Below are 13750 nucleotides of genomic sequence, written 5' to 3'. Positions count from 1 at the left end.
TTTCGCTGGGCTGATGGATGTGAAGAACAAGTTTCTGCAACACCCATTCCACTAGAAGTTTTGTATGAGTTAAGTTGGAGGATGACAAGCTTGGAGAGTGATGTTAAGACCGTGAAGATGATGATAATGGTGCTGCTGGCTTTTGTAGTTACTTTTGGTGTGTGTTTAGGTTTTAGTTTGTTGGGGTTTATATTCAACAAATGATGATTATGTTATGAAATTTTAAATTTCTTAAGTGGTATGTAATGTCTTGATGAAGATGGAATGAAATGAATGAAACACGAATTTAACATGAGTTCAACTCTTGATGCTGCATTTATTCTGCTAAAATTGTGTTCAACTAAACCAGAAAGAGATAAATCATAACATGAACTAAACCAAAAACTTTATTAATTTAACATAACTAATTCCGGAACATAGAACAAGTGTTGTTTGTGCTAAAGCACATTGTGCATAACATACTATCACAATCCAAAACATCATAGGCCATAACAACATTCAAAGGCCATGCATACAGGTTTCAACGGTTACATTACAAAAAGACAGGATTGTTTAACCATAGCATTCAACTACAACAACATGAACTCAAAAAGCCATTACACTTTGTGCTAGTTAGACATTTTTTCTTGGTGGGTTGAATCTTGGAGTTAGAACAAATTTCAAGAAGGAGGCCAATTTTCCAGAGGTTGCTGCACTAGCTCCTTGAATAGTCTCTCTTGAAATCTCAGTTGCATGTGGAGCAGCTGCAGCAGTAGCAACAGTGGATGAAGTTGTCCTCTTGACAGGGAGTTTATCTATGCGTCTCTCACTTTTAGTTCTCAGATGCCATTTCTTGGCATTCTTTGTAGTCTTTGCAGCCTATGATATCAATAACAACAATACAAGTGTCATTATATGGATGTTTGTTTCCAAATTTATTAACTCAAGCTCTAATTTTAATTAATATTTTTAATACTATTATTACCTGAGTTGCAGGTTCTTGTTCAGCTCCTAGACCCCCTTCAGCAGCAACTTCTGTTTGAGTATCAATTTGTCCTCCTTCAGCACCAACCTCACAATATAACTTACCCGATAACTGCCAAGACCTACAGTTACATGTTTGGTTTCCCAAATCAACCACCACATTATATTAGTTCACCATGCACTTCAAACATAACTTCAGCCACATTATGTATTGCTTGCTTTTCCAATAACAATTGGGGATGTATATACATATATAAGAGCTGTGCCCGTTGGCAAACAACTAATTGGTATGCTAAAACAGAACTAACAAACTAACCTGATTTCATCGTCAACTAATTATTAACTAACCAATTTATACAACTAGTTAAATTAAGTGTGGTCTACAATACGCATGACAAAAATTCATTTGATTGTAGTGCTTACACAATCTTACAGCTTTAATTTTAGATAATTGGAGGATCACCAAGCCACAACCTAAACAAGATTATAGAGTCACAAGTTCAACACACATATAAAGACATGGCTTTACATGATTCTAGATCACCAATTTCGCATAACTTCCCCCAAACTCCATGATTAGAGGCGCATAGTTAATGCAGAAAATTTATGAGCACCAAGAAATATTAATCAAAAGATAGCAGTAGCAATGATCAAGATAGTCTGACTGCACATCTTAATGCTATACACGATTCATAGTTCTCACACAAGCCTCTGTTTTACCTATTCAATTTTAATGGCTATACATATGACCAAAAAATCATACAATGCTGCCAAGTACAAACACTACGGACAAGATGAAAAGTAACTTCAAACCCTGATTATCACCAAACCAAAGCAAAATATAAACAAAGCAATTAAACACTGCAAAAGCTAAATTTAAAATTTAATGAAAGTCATTCCTTTGTGAACAAAGACAGAAACAGCATTGGAAGGAGAATTAAAGAGAATAGTAGAAGAATTTCATAAAATCACTAGCTTGAACCTAACTAATATATTGTTTGCAGAGAACCCTGGGCACTCATTCCCATCTAACAACATCTGCTTTGGTTTATTGCTTAAACAAACAAATCCAAGGATAAAACCAGAGAAAACTAGAGCAGAACAGCATCAGGTACATAATAAATATTTGAAGCCTTTCTTCCAAGTTCTAAATAATGTACAGATAACTCGAAGTATTCGCAATATCTTGCAATAAAATACTTATTTACTTCCGCTACTCCTTGCTGGAGCTGGTGTCAGTTTTCTTTGGGACCGGTTGAATCCTCACATAAGGTTTTCTGGTTAAAGTCTCCCCTCTTAGAGCAGCAATATATCGATCATTCGTGTTCTCATTCCGCTATAGCTCTCCAAGGTATTCTGCCAGTCTCTCTTTATTTACTTGTCCCATCAACTGATCCAAAGTACAAAAAATCTAGCATCAATAATAACACAGAAATTTGAAGAGATAACTGAAAATTGCAAAGAACTAGAAATCAAACTATATTTGTAATAAGAATGCATTTATTTACTTCCTATTGACTATAACTTAAATCAGATTATGATTTATGTGGTAACAAGTTTCATATTAGAAACCTTAAACCCTAACATTTGCGCCATCAACAACCATAACATTCTAAATCACTCCCTTACATATACAACAACGCATTCACACATAAGTATCAAGAACCCTCAATGAAATACAAAAAATGGAAGAGAATGATCAACTTGAATTGTTACCTCTCACCGTCGGCAGTGTACGAAGGTGATGCTTCGTCGATAACTCCTTCACTGACCGGAGAGAACAGATTCTAAGGATGATCCTCGGCGAGCAAACGTGAGTGGAAAGTATGGGAGAATGAACGGACAGAGAAGAAGAGAAAGCTTTTCTAAAGTTTTGGTAGGAAATGTTGAAGTGGAAGGGGGGACCAACAAGAATTGTTTATTCAAAGGGGAGAAGGTGTTATTGGAAACGACGTCGTTTTACACACTTTGGGCATCCATTCCTTAAACAACGTCGTTTAATAAAATGCCCACATGGCAGTTAACGTTCCACATCAGCAACGTTTAGACGGCACTTCTGCGAGGGAGTAACGGAGACGCACGTTTCTGATTTTAAGGGATTTAGTTGGTCATTTAGAAAAATCAAGGACTAAATTGAATACCGATTTGAAATTCAGGGACCATTTTGGGCATTTACTCCATGTTTTTTTCATGTACTCTTCAAGGATTATCATGAAAAACTTTTTTCGTTTTGAATAAATGATTCGAAGTAGAACTTTTCTGTTTCAAATAAACAATTTTGCGTCTTCTCTCATTCCAAGATTTTTTCTATTTTCATGCATTCCCATATTCTAGGGTTCACTTTCGATTTCTAATTCTAATATGCCATTCTCTTATTCTCATTTTTTCATTTTAAAACACGTCCAATTTCTCAATTTATGTTTTCATCTTTCAATTCTTTTCGAGTTGAAGGAAAAAATGTCGGTATTTTTGTCCATCGCAAAAAAACTTCGCTCCTTAGTGTCACACAAAAGCGATATCGCTCAACAGCAACAAATTCAACAACTGTCGGTGCCTCACCTCCATCACTGGCAGTTTCACCCATCTGATTCAATCCCTTGAATACCGCATTGTCGGTTTCTCATTTACAAGAATTTTAAATAACAATAATGTTACTGTCCAAATGAGGCATTTTTTTAAAGAATCAATTCTACTCAAATATCTCAAGAAAAAGGTTTAAGAGAGAGAAGAGATAAATTCTAAATGGATGAAAGTGACATTAAAAAAGCGCTCAGAATGAGTAATATATACAAACATTGTTTGCGCTTATCTCGTTTACGTAGTTGATAATAGGAAATGAATTCTCTCTGTTGTTAAAAAAATTGGGAATGTAAAATGTGATCTTTAATCTTTTATTATTCTCTCTTTCATATTTATTTTTTGTGTCACTTATAAAATTAATTGTGAAAGATCACATTTTATTTTCTCAAATTGGTAAAAAAATGGAAAAGATTCATTCCGGTTGATAATACACGTATATCGGTAAATAAATAAAAAATAAGATATTTATTTTAAAAAAAATCCTTCATTATGAATATGTTCATCAAAATAAAATATTGAAATTAATGTGAAAAAAAAAATCCTAATTTCGCACCCTAGAACCCTCGGCGCCCCCTTCCCAACCTCATTCACCCATCAGTCACTCATCAGTCATCACCGATTTTCTCTCCTCCCTAACTCACTCACTCCACCGGTCAGCCAACGGAGGTCGCCTCTCCTTCCTCCGTCTTGGCCCCGCCGTGCCGTGTGCTTCGTCGCCGGTCTCTGCCTCCTCTGTGTGTCCCCGCGCCTCTGCCTCCACCGTTTGTGTCCCCCGGCCGCCTTGGCTCCGCCGTGCGGCGTGCCTCGCCTGCGACTCTGTCGTCCGTCGTGGCTCCACTGCGTCTGTCTCTGTCGTCCGGAGCTCTGCGTGCGGCCTCCTCTCCAATACGGGCAACTCTCCTCTGAATGGTTTAATTTCTTTTAATTTGATGACTGAATGTTGCGGCATCTATATTCGGATACTAGGAATTAGATTCTGTAGTACACTTCTGTTCATTGGAGAGAATGAATTTAGGGAGGGTTTGGTTTTCTTCTTCTGAATGGAGCTGAAATTATTTCCTGAGTAATTAATAATTAATTAAGTATTGCCTTTGCAGCCTGTAACTGAAAACAATGCCAATCTGAAGACATGCTTTTTTCCTGTTCTCTTCAAGTATTATCATGATAAACTTTTTCTGTTTTGAATAAATGATTCGATGTAGAGCTTTTCTGTTTTGAATAAACGATTCCGTGTCTTCTCCCATTCCAAGATTTTCCCATTCCCTTGGTTTTTCATATTCTAGGGTTCACTTCCAATTTCCAATCCTAATTCATTCTTTCGTTTTAAAACCCGTCCAATTTCTCAATTTAGGTTTCCATCTTCCAATTCTTTTTGAGTTGAAGAAAAAAATGCCGGCATTTTTGTTCACCGGGAAGGCACTTTGCTCCTTAGCGTCACGCAGAGGCGGCGTAGCTCAATCGATTAGGAGGAGAAGCAGCAACAAATTCGACGGCTGTCGGTGCCTTACCTCCATCGCTGGCAGTGCCACCAATCAGATTCAGTCCCTTGGATGCCGCGTTGCCGGTTCCCTGTTTACGGGAGCATTGAGTAACAGCAATGCTGCTGTCCAAACGAGGCACTTTCTTGGATGTGGAGATGGTGAAGAAGGTGTTCTCTCCAAAATATACGAGGAGAAGCGCGTTTTGGGGTAACACACTCCTCTTCCTCCCCAATCCCTAATCCCTATGTTGAATTTAAACAATTTGATCATTTTAGTGTGTAATTAATTGGAACTTGACACTTTTGGGTTGATAGAGAATACGCTTTTGCATTTGTGAACTGATACGCCTTTTGATTATCAGGTATTCGCCAGAGCAATTATTTGATGTTGTTGCAGCTGTTGACTTCTACCATGGGTTTGTCCCCTGGTGTCAAAGGTCGGAGATACTTGGGCACTATCCAAATGGATCATTTGATGCTGAGTTGGAGATTGGATTTAAATTTCTTGTTGAAAGTTATGTTTCTCATGTTGAATTGGAGAGACCAAAGCGTATAAAGGTAGTTCATTTTTTCTATTCAGGATGATTATGGTTACTTTCTCTTTTCCCAACCATAAAATCTGTTGGATTCTGCTTCTATAAAAATGTTGGTAGTATGTTTTTCATGCCAATGCAATAGAGTAGCTTTGTCAATATGTCGTTGCTACACAACTCTACATAATGTATTACCTCATCGGCCATTGGTATCATTCTGATGTGAAAATTGCTAAAAGAGAGTTATGAGGGTATCACGTTACATCTCAAAACTAGAGGTGGTGAAAATGCACGTGTTATTTGGGCTTTTGGCAATTGTTCCCACTTCTATCTATGGGAATGGGTCAAGCCAAGTGACCCTAGCAGGATTGGGGTTGGCTGGTTTGTTGAAAGGGGCAGCACGAAATCAACTTGTTTATGGCAATAGAATTTTGTTTTTTGTTTCTACTGATTGCTATTTTGTTGTGCTTATAGCCTTATACTATATCTTTTGTATTTTCAGACAACTGTTTCACAGAGTACCTTGTTTGATCATTTGATAAACATATGGGAATTCAATCCAGGCCCAGTTCCAGGGACTTGCAATCTTTATTTTCTGGTGGATTTTAAGTTTCAGTCACCACTTTATAGACAGGTATGGTTCTGTCATTCTGTATCTGTCTTGATCAACTTGTTTTTACTGTCATTATGCTTTCTTGGAATCAGTATCCTGTCCTCACTTTTATGTTTTCCTTTCCCTGACTTTTGAGGACTTAATCTATTAATTCTTGTATGTGTCAAGGGTTTATTTGCTGAGTATCATTACCAGTAACTTGATATGACTAACCCTCTTATATGCCGGCATCCGTGTCCATACAATCTGCTATGCAGCCCATTCCATCAGAATAAACCCCGTTAATGTTAACATTATAAAATCAATTGTTAACATTATTATGTATTTTTCGGGTGATGACTAATCAATGTTCCTTTTCTGTTGGTCAGATTGCATCTATGTTCTTCAAGGAGGTAGCGTCTAGGATGGTTGGTTCATTTACTGAGCGTTGCCGTTTGATATATGGACCAGAAGTGCAGGTCCATGTAAGGTCATAATTTAATTGGTTTGGACGTCAGTTCCTTGCCTTGAACAGGGCTAAGGTCAATTTACAGGTTCAACATTAATTGGGAAAGTTTTTGATTGTGCCACCCAATGCTGAATGAATTCAATTGATCGTTTCTCTTTTTAATACCAGGTGATATTTGTAATGTGTAGATGAATTCTACAATACACCCGGTACAATCTTGAAAGTCACCTGAATTTAACATGAATTTTTTCCCCCTAAAAAAAGTGACCTAGAGTGGAGAAAAGCTATCACATATCCTTTTTTGGTTTATGTGAAATGGACATATATATTTCTTCCAATGCAATACATACACATTATCGTATTACTAGCAACTGAATAACATTCACAAGCACTGTAGACGTGTACTATTATTTAAATCTATATGCAGTGAAAGGTTTCGATCAAATATAAACAAACGAGATGAACAGGGTTTACAAGGAAAAAAAATATTTATTAAAACCCTCTGAAGGGTCTACGAGAAATTGAGGAACCCTGCACAAAAATCAAAGGTATGTTCTACTTCTATCCATGTCTTTGAACTCTACACCTGAGATCTTGCAAGCAAGTGTTCCAATTAAGTGAAATACAATCACATGGCTAAAATATTTTATTTGTGGTCTACAAAATTATGTTTAAAGAACTTATGTCATGTAGAACCAATTTTGCATGAGAGTGATCCCTTCCCATGAAGTTAACACAATATCTTGGGGCTCAAGAGATGAATACTTGAGGATGGCTGCGACAATCTTTTCTTGTACAACTTGGCAAAACCTTGCTCTATATATTTGCAGCTTCCACAAGAGGTGGGATAGAAATCTACTACCACCAAAGATCCTGTTCCTTTAGCCTTGTTGAGAATCCTGCCATTGCAAATTCCCTTGCACAATCAACAGGACACGGGTCCTCATCTTTATCAGGAAAGTCTTCTTGATGTTCATATGCAACAACTCCTGTTCTACTACAAGGGCATAACGTGCGCATCATCTTTTTTAAAGGCTTAATTTTTGTGTCACCACAAGACAAAGTTTGTCACGACGGTGCCTTGAAAACAAGCTGAAAACCACATGGGAAATCCTAGAATCAGCTGATTCCTTCTAGTGCTGTCTGAAATAGGCAAAGGAATAGGTATGCAAATTATCCTGCCTGGGTTTTACAACCTCTTGCACCTTTTACTTGTATGGCATGTGATCAAAATTTTGTAATCTTTGCTGCTAGTTGTTGGTATCTCTTAGAAAGGGCTAATGGAGTTGAGCATAAGCGCACATGACTTTTAAACAATAACATATCACTGCTTAAGAAGCATTCATACAAAAATGAAGCCAAAAAATTGGTACCTATCAGGGGGACAAGAATAAAAAGCACCGACTCACTGGTGCTTGGAGTATAGGTGCCTTTGACACCAAAGAAATATTGTTTGTGACAGGAATCGTAACAACTAAGTTAAAATGCTTTATGAGCAGCTACCTCTCATGTGGCCATGTACTTTGCTCAATGCATTTAGATTGGTTATTGCAGTGTAAATTGGCGATTTACTCTGCTATATGATTCAGATGGATGATTGGAGAAGAATTACTTCATTAGGATGGATATAACTTGTGATGTAACATATTATCCGGAATTTATCACGACACCACATTCTCGGGTATCTGTGTATGTTCAACCTTAGGCAAGATCTTGGAGGCGACCTTGTCATATGAGACATGGTTGAGATGGTTTGGATTGCCGTTACCGTTCAGAGACATGTTATGACCTTGTCATATGAGACATGGTTGAGATGGTTTGGATTGCCGTTACCGTTTAGAGACATGTTACTTCCTGAGCTATCGCATTCTTCCCAAGTACATTGGCCCAGAATTTGGTATCTTTGCTGATGTTTGATGATTTTAATAAATCTTTCACATTTTCCAGTTTTGCTACATTCCTACCAGCACCACACCCCATGGCTGTTGCAGCACCCACTGCGTTTGCAATTGTTAATGTATTAACCAACGGCATAATGTAAAGCAGTTCCTGATTAACATAATATGAATATTAATTTTTTTAATTTCAGAATAAGAAACTGACGATAGTGATAATATGGAGTCTTTGTCAGCATCCAAAAGAAAAGTGTAAAACATGATATATCTCAGAAGATAGATATACAAGCAGAAGTAGAGTTCCACAATTTATAAAGCAAAGAAAATAATGTTATACAACATCATACCCAAAACTGCAGAGCACGAGCTAAAAGCAATAACTAAAGACAATCATAATAGTATTAAGGATATAGAGTAATTAGCCATTTCTGATCATGAAAGATTACAAAACTAACCATAAAAAATTAAAACTAAAATTATACCCATGTAAGATATATTTTGTTTTTTTTTTTTTATCCTATGAGAGAACGAGGGAGAGAGAGAGAGGAGAGAGCGAGGGGGGGAAACACAGGGGCGGGTAGGTCTCATGACGTCGACAAGGATCCACGGGTTTGGAACAGGGAAGAGTATCGACGATTGGAACATGAGTCTTTCTCCATTTTTGTGGATCATCTTCCAAAAGACATCTCAAAGAGGGAGTTATTTCACTTGTTTAACTGGATTGGGCGTATTAACGACATCTATCTGTCCCGAAAACAGAAGAATGGTGACATTTACATGTTTGCGTTCATACGGTACACGACGAGGGGAGGGGCTCTGAAAGCAATGGCAGAAATGAATCAGTTGAGACTACGAGACAAGATTATCTCGGTGCAAGAAGCAAAATACAGACGAACGTCTGAAGCCACATATGTCAGAAAGGGACGAGGAGAAGAGAATCCACACCACCGACCGGATCTGAAACCACAGAGGGGAGAAGGTGTTGAGCGCTCTTTGTCGACTGCCAGTGGGTTACGAACGAAAGAAACGGTGAAAAGCTTGCTTGGAAAAAATGAAATAAAAAAAGTGGAATGCGTAGTGGCGTCAAAAAACTTGGAATGGCTGCAGAGAAGTCTTGTAGGTGTAACGTTAGAGCCTATTGACTTTATTTCGTTGAGGAAAATGGTAGCAATCTCCCTACCTTCTGTCGTCCAGGTTCGGGAAATGGGGGCTTGTAAAGCACTTCTGACCTTTGAAAGTGTTATGCATGCGGATGAGAAGTACACTTTTAATTTGAATAGCCTACTACGAACTTTTCACAGGGTATGGAAGTGGAAAGAGTCGGAACGGTGTGAATCTCGTAGAGTATGGCTAGAATGCTTCGGTGTTCCGTTATCCGCTTGGTCGGCCGATACTTTCAAATTGATAGGAGACCAGTGGGGAGCTGTTGTAAGATGTGCAGAGGAGACAGAATTGTGCACCACGCTCACAACAGGCCGTGTACTGATTGATACGTTTATCATGGAAGTAATTCAGGAGAGAATCCACATTACTGTTGGTTCGGAGGGCTACGACGTTTTGGTAAAAGAGATTGGTCTTGATGCAATTAACACGCAGTGGCGGGGGACTTCTATTGATATGGATGTTACCAACTGTGAGATTTTAAACCATGATATAACAAATCCGACTGCGGGAATGGGCGCACAGCGGAGCGAACAACCGGACCCAGCAAAGACGGACAATCAGGATGAAGGATTGATGATGGTGGTGCAACGGCGAGAGGAAGAGGACAAGGGCAGTTCAGTAATTCCTCACGATATTGTGAATGAGTGGTTTAAATGCGATATAAATGACAACTGCGGGAAATTAGCAACGTATCAACCTGTTAACTGCTATAATCAAGGAATCTTTGATTTTGTGAGTGGAAACGGCGATAGTTATGAAGCTGACTCTGACAAAACGGTAACATGTGAGTATGGTCCATTGTGTGATGGGCTGAAAAGGAATAATGGGCTGCAAAGGGCTAACACCAAAGGAAAACAAAAACAAAAAATGAAGACTGCTCCAAGCAAGATAGGGCTAAGGAAAAAACGGAATTCTGAAATGCATGGCACCGAATTGGGCCTGGGTTCAAGGGCTGGTGGACATGACCCGGCAGGGGAGGCGGATCTGCTGCTCCTCCTTCATCCTGCGCAACGCCTTTTGACCGTGGCTGCAGGGAATGCCGTCGAAGAGCTTGTCGACCCCAGCCTTAGAGAGGGAAGCAGTGGAAGTCGGCGGCGCTAAGAACCGGGGAGGCGCGCGACCCGAAACGATGGAGACGCGGGGTTGAGAGTCCCGTCGCGACTGGGCTCGGCAGGGGGGAGGTCAGGGAGGGAGCTTCGATGCTTCTCCTTTGTCAAACGCAGCGCCATAAGGACCAAGTCGCAGTGAACCACTTCGATGAGTCTGCTGACCCCTACCTTGGGGATGATAGCGGTCTGAGCAGGAGGCTTGCAAATCGGGAACTCAGCGTGGAACGAAGTGCTGGGAAGGCTGGAGATGGGAACTCAGTTGGGGCTGGGCTTGCCGGTGGAGAGGCTCTCCCGTCTGGCCATGTTGTGCACCAGCAAATAAGCGGCGGTACGATGGCGGGAGGTCGAAGGATATGATGTTGGGAAGGGGCATGATGCTGTGGTGGAAGGCGAGCTTAACGCGGCTATGGTCCCAGAAACTGGTGCTACTTCATGGTGTGGGGAACAAGAAGGGAACCATCTCCGATTGGGGATTGATCGGTTGCACATTCTGGACCAGGATCAAGGAAGTGGGGCTGTTGGAAGGACAGTGGGCTATGATGGAGACGTTGGACCAGAACAGGGTGACGGTGAGCAAGGGGACGGGGCTAGTGACTCTCAGTGCGTGGAGGACTAGCTTTTAGAGAACAAATTGACGTGGGAGCTGGCAAGGGAATCATGGGCTGTATTATGCAATGATGAAGACGACATAATGGCAATTTTACAGGCACATAATGAAGAAATAGCACGAAAGAGGAGAGTGGCAAAACAAAAGGCAAAGATGAGGCGGTGCAGACCGAAAAATAAAAAACAGGTGTGTAAAAATATTTCTAAATGAATTTCAATTCTTGGAATGTTAGGGGATTAAGGGGTGACGGGAAGGTGAGAATGGTAAAGGAGTTAAAAAAAAATACAAATTGAGTATGGTGGGGTTGATTGAGACTAAAAGGCAAGTGGTGACGAGGTTTGACGTTGGAAGGATTTGGGGGGATAGTGGGGCGGAATGGGAATATGTAGGGTCCGAAGGTGCTTCCGGTAGCCTTTTGATGATTTGGGATGAATCTTTTTTTAAACTAAATAACTGTTATAAGGGGAATAGGTGGTTATGCATTGAAGGTGTCTTGCTGAAGAATAGTTTCAATTGTGCTTTTTTCTTGGTCTATGGTGCGCATAGTAGAGAAGAGAAGAATCATGTGTGGGAGGAGTTGAGTTACATTGCTGGCCTTTGTCAGGTTCCTTGCTGCTTCATGGGAGATTTTAATGAGATAGTGAATGTGGAGGAGCGGAAAGGTACTGAAACTTTACCTCTGTCTGCGGAAGAATTTAAGAGTTGGATCCAAGACATGCAACTAGTGGATCTGCCACTTACAGATCGGAAGTTTACGTGGTTTCGCGGCCGTTCATGCAGTCGAATTGATAGAGCTTTAGTTAGTGTAGAATGGTTGGAGGAGTTCCCTGAGACCCGGTTAAGGGGGGATCACGGGGCTTGTCAGATCGCTGTCCTATCATTGTGGAAGATAAAAGGATGATAGGAGAGCCTAGGCCTTTTCGAAGTCTTGATTCGTGGTTTACACACGAAGGTTTTCTTAGAATGGTCAAGGAGGAATGGAGAAGTTTAGGGGCGATGGATTTCTCTCAGAAATTGAAGGCATTAAGGGGTCCTTTGGGAAGATGGCATAAGGAGAACTTTGGTGACATGGATAAGAAGATCGCGAAGTTTGAGGAAGAGATTAAAAAGGTGGATGATATGGTAGGTAATGGAGTGTATGATGGAACTATTGAGGCTAGGAGGAAGGCGCTAGTTACTTGCTGTGAGAGGTGGTATGCAAGGAAAGAAATTCATTGGAAACAAATGTCTCGATCCATGCAAGCAAAGGATATAGACAGAAACACAAGGTACTTCAACCATATAGCATCAGCACGACGGAGAAATAATTGAATTGATGCTCTGGTAGTCAATGGCAGACTGGTAAAGAACCAAGCTAGGATCAAATTAGCGATTAAAGAGTTTTATAAAGAGTTGTATCATCAGGAGAGCTCTCTGATGTTGGGGTTCAGGGATGGCCTGGTAGAAAGGATAACTGAGGAAGAATCTGCAACCTTGGAGGTTATACCATCGGCTGAGGAAATTAAAGAGGCAGTATGGGATTGTGAGTCGTCGAAGGCACCAGGCTGTGATGGGTACAACATGAACTTCATTAAGAGGTGCTGGGGTGAGATTGTGGCTGATTTTACGGATGCGGTGGTGGAGTTCTTCCAGACATCAAGGTTACCAGCAGGTTCCAACATTACATGGGTGGCGCTGGCCCCTAAGTACATTGGGGCGAAGGAGATTAAAGACCTCAGACCTATTAGTATGGTTGGATGTGTATACAAGGTTATTTCGAAGGTTTTAGTGAGGAGAATGAGAGCAGTGATGCCAAAGCTGGTAGGGGAGACTCAGAGCGCTTTCGTCAAGGGCAGGAAAATTCATGACGGGGCTCTCATAGCGTGTGAGATGGTGCACTGGCTTAAAAGGAGAAAAAAGGAAGCAGCTATTATCAAGCTAGATTTTCAAAAAGCGTATGACAGAGTCAAGTGGAGCTTTGTGGATTTTGTGCTGCAAAAAATGGGGTTTGGGTGCAGATGGAGGGCGTGGATTATGGAGTGTGTGACCACAGCTTCTATGTCAGTCCTGATTAATGGATCGCCTTCTAAACCGTTTAAAATAGAAAGGGGTTTGAGACAAGGTGACCCGCTCTCTCCATTCCTTTTTGTGTTGGTTGTAGATGTTTTGCATAGAATGGTTGGTGAGGCAGTTAGGAACGGACGTATCTCGCCTTTGGTGGTTGGTCGGGACAGTGTGGAGCTATCACACCTCCAGTTTGCTGATGATACAATTTTGTTCTGCCCCCCTGAAGACGAGACAATGAAGAACTACAAGCGGCTCCTGAGATGGTTTGAGTTGATGTTAGGGCTCAATATTAATTTCGATAAGTCCAGCTTA

At 40.5% G+C, this 13750-nt stretch overlaps 1 protein-coding gene across 5 annotated transcripts; it reads left to right on the top strand.

Moving 5' to 3' along the window:
• The first annotated feature begins 4076 nt into the window (after nucleotides 1-4076).
• On the top strand, nucleotides 4077-8665 carry LOC130961990 (uncharacterized). 5 transcript variants are annotated; one of them, XR_009079680.1, is made up of 6 exons: nucleotides 4077-4452; nucleotides 4895-5231; nucleotides 5386-5581; nucleotides 6059-6190; nucleotides 6538-6702; nucleotides 6786-8665. XR_009079680.1 is itself a non-coding variant. In XM_057888046.1 (5 exons), the coding sequence occupies exons 2-5, from the start codon at nucleotides 4933-4935 to the stop codon at nucleotides 6643-6645; spliced, it is 735 nt and encodes a 244-aa protein (XP_057744029.1). In that variant the 5' UTR covers nucleotides 4077-4452; nucleotides 4895-4932; the 3' UTR covers nucleotides 6646-8665. The 5 variants fall into 5 exon arrangements, 2 of the variants coding, with proteins under 2 accessions (XP_057744029.1, XP_057744030.1); XR_009079678.1 differs by having other exon boundaries at nucleotides 6538-7165; nucleotides 7311-8665; XR_009079679.1 differs by having other exon boundaries at nucleotides 6538-7781; nucleotides 7872-8665.
• The last annotated feature ends 5085 nt before the right edge of the window (nucleotides 8666-13750 follow it).

This window comes from Arachis stenosperma, chromosome 2 (assembly GCF_014773155.1).
Source record: "Arachis stenosperma cultivar V10309 chromosome 2, arast.V10309.gnm1.PFL2, whole genome shotgun sequence".
NCBI classification, from domain to species: Eukaryota; Viridiplantae; Streptophyta; class Magnoliopsida; order Fabales; family Fabaceae; genus Arachis; species Arachis stenosperma.
Note: the sequence above shows the minus strand (reverse complement) of the source record. Positions and strands in the feature narration are given on the sequence as shown.